Below are 12,044 nucleotides of genomic sequence, written 5' to 3'. Positions count from 1 at the left end.
AGAGTCCTATGGACAATTCTGTAGGTGATACTAAGCATTTTTTGAAACTAACTTCTGTATTTTTGTCTTTGTCAGTGGTTTTAAGCAGACATTTAAATGACCCAATATTTTCACCTAATGAGTACTACCGTGTTTCCCCAAAAATAAGACCTAGCCGGACAATCAGTTCTAATGTATCTTTTGGAGCAAAAATTAATATAAGACCGGGTCTTATATTTTATATATATATTATATTATATATATATTATATTATATATATATTATATTATATATATATATTATATTACATAATTTATATGTATATTATATATATAATATATTATATTACATAAGACATGGTCCGGTCTTATAGTAAAATAAGACAGGGTCTTATATTAACTTTTGCTCCAAAAGACGCATTAGAGCTGATTGTCCAACTAGGTCTTAATTTCGGGGAAACATGGTAAGAACCAAAGCATCAAGGCTGATTGAGCAAACATAATGACAATAGTTGGGCTTCTTATTAGTGCACATACAAATTTGTATATGTAAACATGTTATTTTCTATTCTTGTTTAACACCTACAGATCTTAGTATAGCTATAGAAGGTGAAGACTCTCTGGTTAAACTTTAATTTCCTTTGTCCCCCTAGAAATCAATAATGACTTCCTTTGCTTTTAAATTTTTCGAAGCTCCATTACAGCACGTTTGGCCGACACAGGTGAGGCAGGCTAAGCCAGGCAAAGTATAGCTTCTTGAAAGTGCAGGTCTGTATCGTAGGAAGGAGAGGTAAGAGGTGTCAGCAGTAATTACGTGTAGTACTCCCATATACCTCCATTCACTTACAAATGTTACCTAAACAAAATGGAGGAAATGGGTGACTTTTAAGAAGCAAAGGGCATTGCACTACATGAGTCAATGATGTGAAATGATTAAAATCACATAAACACTTCTTAGAATCAGTTAAAATGAGATCTTAAATTCTCCTGCGTTATCAAAACTGAAATGAACCATGGAGGGCATGGAGTTCCACTCCCATATTTTAAATTATCCAGGCAGAGGCCCATAAATCTCTCAAGTTTTTAAGAGGCAAAAATTACTGGGTCTCTAAACCGAAATGGCTGGATGTTTGTCCAAGCACTAAAAACACTGCAGGCTGTACCAGGCCCTCCTACAGAGCTAAGGTTACAAGAGCATTTGTATGAAACATTCCTGCCAACAAAAGGCACTGATGTTATACTTGGCGAGGAGAGAACCTATTCGTAACACAGAAAGTTCTAAGTTTTTTTTTGTTTGTTTTTTCCACTTCTTTTTTTCTCCATGTCTTCCTACCCTCTCCCTAAGTAGTCAGGTCTTCAAAAAGCAACAATTATATATTGGCATCCAAGTTTCAAAGTGTTTATGAAATGATGTTATGTATTGCAAATAAAGTTTGTAACGAGCATCTAGGTCCACACATAACAAAACAGATAAAATAGTAGAGTAGGAGAGAGGGGCTGGCAGGGAAAAAATACTTCTCCAAAGTGCTATGAATTTGGCATTAAGAGGAAGCCAAGTCTGTACCACAGAGATAAGCATCTTTTGTCAGTGTATTTCCTAGTAGATTTTTGTCAAGATAAAGCTCCATTTAAAAGACAGTTGCCCGCATACAATTCCTGGGTTGTCAGAGTGCTGAATTTGATCCAGCTAATGAATAAAAAAATGTTAACCTTACAAAAACTATCAATTATAAAGTCATTTTCTGATGAGCATTTTCAAATTTTCATAGGGGTTGAGATTTAAGTAGCAGTGCAAAGGAAGTGAAATGATTGGGAATGAGGACGTGGAATATGTTAAATGTATCGCCTCCTGAAAAATATTTAATTTTTATTTAAACTCTCAAGTCTGCTAGTCTTTGCTTCCTTAGACTTAATATGATTTTTCATTCAATTTCGATGAATGGAAACCACTTTCTTAAGCAGTTAGAAAATTAAATTATTGTCATTCTCTCTAACCACTGCTCACATCATTTAAAGAAAGACAGCTTTGGAATTCCTTTCTACTCATAACTGAAATTTTACTTGAAATATATTTAAACACGATGCCACTGTATTCCTTCTCTCTTTCAAGTTCTAGGGTTTAGGGAAAAAAAAAAGCCTTCCAAAGCATATTTCATTAATTTGTTTCTCAGGAATCTATTAAGGGCTTACTCTGTGCCAGGATCAGAGGATAAAGTGATGAAGGAAGCCATGGCCCCCGCCTTCCAAAGACTCACGGTCCACTGGGAGAGCCAGTCAAATGAACAAAACCTTCACAGAAATGTGGAAGGTGCTGGAACTGGGGTCATCACAAGATCCAAGGGGAATGGGAAGCAGAAGAAATCACTTAAGTCTATACAGTGAGGTCAGGACGGGCTGAACAAAAGGCAAGGCTGGTGAACAAGTCTTCAGAAGCAGTTCTTTCCACCACTTGAAAGCACAGGTGCGACACCACGGAGAAGGAGCCCTGAACCATGACAGGCCACACTCTGTGACCTCACTTAACCTCCCCAATCCACAGTGTCCTTGACTCCTGCACAGGAATAACAAGACTCTCTGTTCTGTTCTAGAAAGATCGCTGCAGGGATCCAAAGAGATCATGTGTTTCATGAAAGCACAACGTAATTTCCAGGAATTCACGTTCAGAACAGCATTGTCTGTATGGCAAAAGAGGCTCTAATGACAGACAAGCTAGGCAACTTGGATGTAGAAAGAAGACCTGCTGTAAATTCGGAATGAGTTAAAATGTTTTTTTTAAGTACAAAAAAGCCACAAAACCCCATATCTTCAGATTGAACTTGCTTCTCTAGAACTCTGACCTTAGAAAGACAGAATATTGCAATTAACTCTCTGCTTTCATAATCTAATGCTTACCCTCCCTGTCATCACCAAAAGAAAATACCTCCTAACACATCAGGATTTCCTTGGCTTTTTCATCTATAACCACTTCTTTTCTTTTTAGCAATTTTGACAATCATAAGCAAAAAGAGCCTTCCTCCTTTTTTGGGTGTTTTCTAAGTGGTTCCCATCACATCTCATCTTTGGTTTTATGCCCTTACCTAAGGAAAGAGGATGCAGAGGTGTGTCCTGGGTTCCCAATTAGCTCGTCGGAATTAAACATACAGCATTACGCAGGGGTCCCATCTATGGGGTTTCCGTTCCCAACACCTTCATTCAGCACACGAGGGGCTCTCGTATGCCCTTCAATTCAAGGCAGTGTCTCCTTCAGGACACTGACTAACTTCTAAAGGAAAGGGAGTAACTTCGCAGTGGGGAGACTCAGCAGACACCACCTCAACCACACAAGGAAGGTAACGTCGCTTTTAATAAAGACATCGGCACATCAAGTACCCAGATACAATGTGCTGAGAAGGGCACATCCTTACTTCTCTGGTATTCTTGCCAAAAATGCTTAACCTTAATTTGACCCTGAGGGAAATAGCAAAGAAAGCCACACTGAGGACCATTCTACAAAATGACTGACCGGTATTGTTCAAAATTGCCAAAGTCAGGAAAGATGAGGTAAAACTGAGGATCTGTCAGACTAGAAGACACTAAGGAGACATGACAACTAAATGCACTGTGGGATCCTGGATTGGGTCCTTCTAGAAAGGACGTTAGTAGAAAAACTGGTGAGATAATGAGGATAGCACTGTACCACTGTTCATTTCTTAGTTGTGATCATTGCACTGTCGTTATGCAAAATGTTTACATTAGGGGAAGCTGGAGGAAGGGCATTTAGGAACATTCTGTAATATTTTTTGCAACTTTTCTGTTAAGTCTACCATGATGTCAAAATAAAAGGCTTACAAAATTCAAGTGACTCTTACTGGGTTTTGCTTTGATTTTCCAGCTTTTGCAGATTCTCTGAAATTCTTTATTTTAGGTAACCCTTCCCAGGAACTTATACTTAGAAAATAAAGTTATGAATTCCTAACATCTCTTCATTTCCAATACAACCGCAAGAAGAAAAACACCAATACACTTATAAACCATTTCACAAATACAAAGAGTGGAAAAATAAGCTAACACATTAATATAAATAATAATAACCCATGATTTAAAACTACATTTAATAGTTCTAAACTCAGGGCTACTTCTTTTTTTGTGAAAAGACTGGAAACACAATGGTAAGTTTGCAGATGTGTCTTTGTTACAACTCAACTTTACCCATCTTTTATTAGCTTCCTCCTACAGAAGGAGGAACCGATCAAACTAGGTGATCCCAGAGACGTTTATTCCACCTTGATTACAGGTAAGCAGGCTTACTATGCTTAAGTGTCATGGACCCAGGCATAGTTTCTTCTCCCACAGCCGTGCTTCCAACCCAGGCATACAGGAAGTCAGTATGCTGTGCCTCTTTCCCTTTCCCTGGACACGGGATTGAGGGGAGGAGGTTCAGGAAGGGCGGCAAGAACTCACCTGAGGTCTTGAGAACAACAGAGTCCTGTATAGGGACTCAGCAGACCCTTGTATGGTTTTAACAACATGACACCTTGATTTTCCTTGACTATGGGTTACCTCGTTCAATCCCTCATCATTCCAGTGGCAAGGCAATATCATTTTCACATATAATTGAGGTGCTCTGACCCTCATATACATAATACTATCAAAAGCCCCACCCACCTTTTAACACAAAGAACTCGTGGAAACAACTATAAGATAGAGTCAAAGCAGAGGAACATACCCATGCAGGAAAGAAGTGATTTAAGCCTAGGGAAGCACGATCGGCATTACCTTCTTAATGAACGCCACCGAAAACGTATCCCAGGATACTATTCCATGGTCCATCAGCTCAACAAAGGCCGTCAGGGTGAAAGACAGCATGTCTCCAAAGCTGGAAAACACAGGGAGGTACAGTGGTCAAGGGCCCAAGACCCGAGCACAAAGGAAGACACAGAAGTGACAAAGCTTCAGAAAAGTGAATACAAGCAGAATCGTAAAAGATGGTTGGGATACGCAGCTGGGCCACAGACAAAGGCCTTGCAAACATGAATCGATGGGAAGGAGGTGGTCGGCTTCTTGGAGGTGAGCCAGGGCCTCGGTGGGACAGACCTGGGCTCACTCTGGCGAGCTGTGTCATACTGGGAAGTTCACTAACCTCCTGAGCCTCTGTCTTCTCAGCAGAAAAACTGGATAGTGACAGTTATTTAACCATAGGGCTGCTTGTAAAGCTCTCACTAAAGTGTGTAGCTTATGAGTATTCTGCAAATGAGAGCTTAAAGAAAAGCTTCTCAGCAAATGAAAGTTAGGACAACTGAGAAAGGGCAGCGTGCTTCTCTTATTACCCATGGGTAGCCAATAGGGAAGATGAGAAATAATTCTCTTAAGAGTATTAGCACTTGCAAAGGATCTGTGTGGTCTCTATATACGTGTGTGTGTGTGTGTGTGTGTCTGTGTGTGTGTGTGTGTGTCTGGGCAAGTGCATATACACACACAAACTTGTGACACAAGTAGATATGGAAGCATATTCAATCCTATGTTACACTGGCCAGCAGTTTATCCTTAGTTAATAGGTTTTGTAGAATATCTGTGGAGACAATGACTGTTGGCTGCCAATGGAGTTGCTGTGATTCAGGAAGTTGTGGGAAGGGCCTAATGTGTGCCTCAGAAAGCCAAGCAGAGACCAAAAGCAGCTGCACTCGCGTCCCTTGTCAGACAATATCCTGGTTTCTGGTGCCTTCAAAACAACACTTTACCAGACACTCAGAGTCTTTTACAGACACTCACCGCCATTGTACATTTTCATCATAATAAGTATTAACTTAAAACTCTCAAGAAAAGTACTCTCTCTTCAAGTACATTGGATTCTGCCCATCAGCATTCCTACACTATACACAACTGCCCGGATTCACATGCATGGTTTTTCAAAAATGAAGTCGGTTGTTCAGATTCTTAATCTGTTGACTCAGAGATGCCACAATTGCTACACTAAAGTCTCATAAAATGTTTTGATTGAATCTTCCCACCGATTTTCAATTAATAGAATAGAAAACAGGCTCGTGTTGCTCTTAAAACAGCTCTGCAATTTCCCTTCTTCCTCGTGTTCTCAGCCCAGTCTCAATACCGACCCTGAAATCCTGCATCACCACCGAAGCTGTGATTTTGAGGAGAGACCTACAAAAGAGGAAGAGGCTCTCTGCAAAGGACCATACCCCAACACTGCCGGGGGGCCAGAGGGATGACACACAATAGATAGAAACAGTTAAGCGGGTGGGTTCTGAGTCACACAGCACAGGGTCCCCCTCCAGCTCTAAGTGGGCAAGTTACTGCTGCATTCTATGGCTCAGTTTCCTCATGTATTAAAAACGGGGACAATGATGATGATGGTGGTGGGGGTGATACCAAACTCAGAGGACTGTTGGGGAAATGAAATGAGCTACCAACGTAAAGCCCTCTGACCTCCGCAGCATGTGAGTGTTCGCTATGATCACTATGCAAAAGTGATACTCTACGAAGGTGAATGAAGCCTGTGATTTTCAAATGTTTGGCTTCATGTCTCAAGAATTATCTGTCCTTAGAGCTAGAAAAAAAAAATTGCAAGGTAGATAGAAAAGCAGCAAATACCTTTTTTAAAAAGACTTTTCTGAGTCACAGATGGGCAACCCCAATATTACAGGTGCCCCCTAGGTGGCATCAGAGGATCATGACCCCAGAAAAGCAATTCCAAAGCAGAAAAACGCACACTTACTTTAAGGAGTGGACAAAAAAAGTAGGATGTGGAAAAAATGGGTTAAAAAGATTAGCAAGAATTCCAAATATGAATGCCAAATTAAAATTCCACAATGACTCTTTCTACGGACAGCGAATCACAAGAAAATCCAAGCATAAGATTTCAAAAACCAAAAGGAAATTGCCTCGAGAAAATAAGAGCCAGGTAATAAAAGCAACTAGTAAGATCTATTAATAGATGATTAGCATTAGTATTACTGTGGAAATATTACTGTATAATAAAGCATAGCATTAGTCGTAAATATTAGCTAATTATTTTATTAGTAATACATAATGTTAGCTAAATAGTTTAACTTAATAAGAGGAAAAATGGCAACTATATGATAACTCAGAGTGGCCATTTGCTTCTACCTGGCATCCTAAAAGACCTCAACTGCGGAAAGATCCCCACAAACATGACTGGAGGATGGCATCCATGGGCTCCACATGGTGTCAAAGAACTGCCTCAACGTCATCACTAACAACAAGGAATGGAACAGGCAGTGACAAAGGAAGACACACACTATGGGAATCAAACTCTTCTTTACGTTCCCGATAGCTAGTTGAGCCTGGGAACAGGGCTGACAGTAGTCTTCATTAATGGCATTAGAAGAAAAAGATAAATTATATTTATGCTAATTGTCTGTTCCCCACTCCATGGACCCATCATCCACATGGCCTAATTTCTGGGGATGGTCCCTCTTCCCCAAATGCTCCAGAACTCTGCCGACTGACTCCTCGGACAGACTGCCAGGGCCTTGCAGAAAAGATGGAGAGAAAGGGAAAGAGAACTATTTGGTTTCCAAATCTCCAAGCTGTTTTTGGGACCAGGATTTCACTCTCTACGGTGGGGAAGAAGATAGAGAACCATTTCTGAGACAACAGCTAGGGCTTTCTGTGATTTGCAGTATTCCGTTTGTGTGAATGATCAATAAGTGAGAGAAAAGCTACTTCCTGTCTTACACCAGAGCGCCCAAAGGAAGGACTGCTTTCTTGGTCCATCTAATAACATTTTATAGAAATGTTACATGATTTATATTTATATTTTATATAAGCATTATAGAACATCTTACATATACATTTATCTATTTTAATATATAATTATGTATTATATATTATATAGATACATTAGACATATATTAATATCATGATATATAAATATATTATTAGACATATTATGTATATATGTTGTATTATATATTATTATATCTGCAATATACATATTATATAATAGACTATATGTACTGTATATATCACATGTATAACTCATTATGCCTGGTTGCTGGTTGCTGGCATACTAGGTTTCCATGAGGGAGAATTTGAAAATTCAACTTGAAAGCCCCAGTTGCAAGGAAAGGATGGCCATGCTAACATTTTATTGCATTCCAAATCAAGGGGCTCTACCACCTCATTTCAAATGAAGCCACTATACAAGGTCTTATCAAACCCAGACATCGATGTTTATTTCCACTTTTAGGGAGGAGCGGTTCAGGCTCCAAAGAAGAAAGGCAGGAGCCAAGGCCCTCTCTCTGAAAGCAGGGCTGGATGTAGAAGATCAAGGCTAATGAATTCCACATATAAAGCAACCACATGGCACATGAGGGAGCATTTTTATTTGTTTGGTTTATTTATTTTTTTATAAAGTGCTAACCTTAAGATTTTGCAGTACTCACTGCCACAAATTAAGCCGACTGCAAACTTTATATGCTGGTTGAGAGCCAGAATCACAGCCAACACACCATGTGTGCTGGAATGATTCAAATAAATGTTTTTCATCAACTCAGTAGAGACCATCTTCATTCCAGTACATTTCAGCCTATCGTAAAGCATGTAAATTTGTGCTGCTAATTTTATCAAAGAATAGTGCTTCCAAATGTTTCCATTGGATGCCATGCCCAAGACAGAAGTAAAGGAAAGGCCTTTACTTTTCCTTTAAAGTGAAAATAAAGGCCACTTTTAAAACTATCAATAAATCATGCTGAATATACTCTTAATTGCCATCATTAATATAGTTCTGCCCCTCCTTTTGTGTTTTTCATGTACAGTAGGTTCTTGAGTAATGTCACTTAGTTCATTATTTTGATGAGATGCAACAGGAACCAAACTCTTGTTTATATCAACTAGCCTATGGTAAAATTGGTTTCCTTCTACAATGTGTTATTGCAGTTCCAAGAACGTATCAATGACGTTAAGTGAGGACTTACTGTATTTTCTTTAGTTTGTGGTAAAATTTATACACACTGAAATGTATGGATTTCTAAAACACCCTTTGGACAGTGCTTTAGTCTTCAGAATAATAGCAAGACTTATGTCAGCAAAGATGCTTTTGGCTCCTTTGTTGAAAATTTCACTGTGAATCAATTCTGGGCTCTTTATTCTATTCCGTTGACCTGTCTATCCTCTGACAACATACATCTCAAGTAAGTCTTCAAGTCAGTTAATGAAATCCTTCCACTTTGTTGATCTCTGTTGCTTTTCTCAAGACTGTTTAGGCTTATCTAGGTCCTATACATTTCCTTTAAGTTTTTTTTTTTCTTTAAGTTTTAGAATTGGCTTGTAATTTCTTTTTTTGAAACTGTATTACATTGAACCTACAGATTAATTTGGGGAGAACTGCTATCTTAACAATATTGTATCTTCCAAACCACAAAACAGTATATTCTCCACTTTTTTAGGTCTTCTTTTTTTCAGCAACATATTTATTTTTCAGTGAACAGGTATTGCATGTCTCCTGTTAAATTTATCCCTAAGATTTTATGATTTTTTTTTTTTACTTTTTACATGGAAATGTAAAAATTTCATTTTCTAGGTTGTTGCTGTTAATGTATAAAAATACATCACTTTTATATACCAATGCTGTATCCAGAAAACTTTCTAAATTCAATTATGAAATCTAGCAACGTCTTTGTAGATTCTTTATGATTTTCTACACAGACAATGATGTCTTCCATAAATAGAGTTGGTTTTACCTCTTTCTTTTGATCCTTATGTCTTTTATTTCTTTCTTAACTTATTGCTATGGCTAAAACCTCCAGCACAATGCAAAATAGAAGTGCAAAAAGTGAACACATTTGCCTTATTCCCAAGTTTTAGGGGAGGATATTCAGTCTTCTAACATTAAGTATGATATGTTTTTGGTCAATGGCCTTTATCAGGTTGAGGAAGTTTCCTCTGTTCCTAGATTGCTCAGAATTTTATGTTGGATTTTATGAAACGCTTTTTCTGTATCTAGGATCTATTAAAATGACTTTTCTCTTTAGGTTTTCTCTCTTTGTTTTGCTAAATGCTGAATCACAGTGAGTGATTTTCAAACGTCAAACCATTTCTGGGATAAACCTTTATTAGACACAAAGTATTATCCTTTTTATATATTGTTTGGTTATATTTGTTGATACGCTTGCTGGGGAATTTTTGTACCTCTGTTCACCTGATGATCTACAATTTTTATTTCCTGTATTGTCTTGTCAGGTTTTGCTATCAGGATGATAGTGGCCGCATTACTTAATCTGAATAAGTTACTCTGTCATTATAAGACCCAAGGCCCTGAATATTGATTTTGTCTATGATTGATAAATGCATTCATAGTTCACATGTAATCACACTTCCAACATCCCTATTTACCTAAAGAATGAAACTATTGGCAGATAAATTTTAAGATATCACTTTGGCTTCAGAGCCCCAAATTCCTCTACATTAGCAAGCTGTATGATGTTGTTGGAGAGAACAAAAATCAGTTTGATTCCCACTGCCACCACCTGATTTTAACTTCTGCATGAAGAAAGATACTAGTTTTACCAATCTTGTGTTGGTGGATACAAGTGTGAATTAGGAGTAATGAGTGAAAACACTGAGACAGTGCCCGGGACAGAATGAACTCATAAAAGGTGGCTTCTGCGCCATGAAGTGCTTCTACTATATCAAAAACATACATCAAAATAAGACTTAAGAAGCTTTACCCTAAAAACTCAAGATTGCTTTCTATACTCTATTAGAATTTAATAACTAAAGAGTTCCCACAACTAACCATTTTTCTGTGTGGGAGGTGTAGGGGACGATGAGTGATTCGAGAGCAGAGTCAAACACTGACGATGGTCAGGATTTTCTTGGAGGGCTTAAGGAATGAGGTGCACATTTTCAGTCTTCCTTCTCAAACTGAAATTACCTCCTTAACAACTTGACAACACGGAAATTTGTTCAGCCTACTACTATAGAGACTCTGTTAGGCCCTATTTGTGCTTACCTTGTTTAGTGGATAAGACAGGCGCTGAGGAGGGAAACTAAGAAGGAAGTTCTGAGATCTCTAGACATAATTAGCATGTAATACACTTAAAAGAGGTGACTGAGCACTTTCTCAGACTCCACGTAAATAATTTGCGTTCCATACTTCAATCCTGAATACATTTTTTTTATTGTGGCTCTTTCTCTTACTGAGCCATTGAAGAAAATGAAAGGATTTTGACTTTGAACATCACATAGGCCACACAAAAAAGAAAGTTTCTTTTTAATGTAATACATAAAATTATGCCTGGCTTCCTCTAGGAAAAGGGGAGCAATCCTGGCATGCTCATTTTGTGGTTACAAACATAAAATACCCATTCTGCCACAAAGCAGAAAGAAAAGGGAAATACATTTTTTAAGAACCTGTTTATAAGAACATCAAACAGAAAGCAAAAAAAATAAAAATAAAAATAAAAATCACTCGAAACATCTATATGCCCAGGGATACAATCAGTCAGAGGGCAGCGTGTAATTATGCAGAGAGGAAGGGTTATGCTGTCTGTATCAAGTGATCATAGGTTCTTACCAAGGCTTCATGATCTTCTGCAATTTCTGGTACCGGCTGCAAAATTTAAGAAAAATCATGTAAGTAACATGTTTGAAGCAAGGATTTTTACACAAATTACACACTGTGAATAAAGCTTAGAATTAAATATAGGGAAGATCTAACTGCCATGAAGTAAGAAAACTGTTCATTTCAAAACATTATTCAAAGCAATACATTGTTGCTGTCTCATGATAAGCAGCAACCAAAAGACAAGGATTAAATTGCTGCAACCAACCTCCTGCATTTACTTATGAGTAAAGGCAACAAGAACACTCCATTTGATTCAGAATGGGTATATGTTCAATGTGGAAAAATCCCTAGAGATAAAACTGAGTATATTTTCAATGAAAAAGTGGAGCCAAAGAGTACTAGATCCGTTGTTCTTAAGTGTATGCTCACAAGGAAAACGTAGTTTTATTAAATTATCTTTCTTGGGTAATTTTACTTTCTTTTTCTTGAGAGAGAAATATATATATATATATATATATATATATATATCTGAAGGAAGACAT

The 12,044-nt window shown here is 37.9% G+C and overlaps 1 protein-coding gene across 6 annotated transcripts in view; it reads right to left on the bottom strand.

Annotated features, from left to right (window-relative positions):
• Positions 1–12,044, bottom strand: part of ELMO1 (engulfment and cell motility 1) — a 479,853-nt gene that overhangs the window by 304,874 nt on the left and 162,935 nt on the right. For all 6 annotated transcript variants that reach the window (XM_033088370.1, XM_033088366.1, XM_033088369.1 and 3 more), the window contains exons 7-8: positions 11,512–11,547; positions 4,734–4,833 (exon numbers count right to left, since the gene is read on the bottom strand). In XM_033088370.1, coding sequence (XP_032944261.1) covers positions 4,734–4,833; positions 11,512–11,547 — 136 coding nt within the window. The remainder of the gene's footprint in view (positions 1–4,733; positions 4,834–11,511; positions 11,548–12,044) is intronic.

The sequence above is a fragment of the Rhinolophus ferrumequinum genome, chromosome 20, assembly GCF_004115265.2.
Source record: "Rhinolophus ferrumequinum isolate MPI-CBG mRhiFer1 chromosome 20, mRhiFer1_v1.p, whole genome shotgun sequence".
Classification (NCBI taxonomy): domain Eukaryota; kingdom Metazoa; phylum Chordata; class Mammalia; order Chiroptera; family Rhinolophidae; genus Rhinolophus; species Rhinolophus ferrumequinum.
Note: the sequence above shows the minus strand (reverse complement) of the source record. Positions and strands in the feature narration are given on the sequence as shown.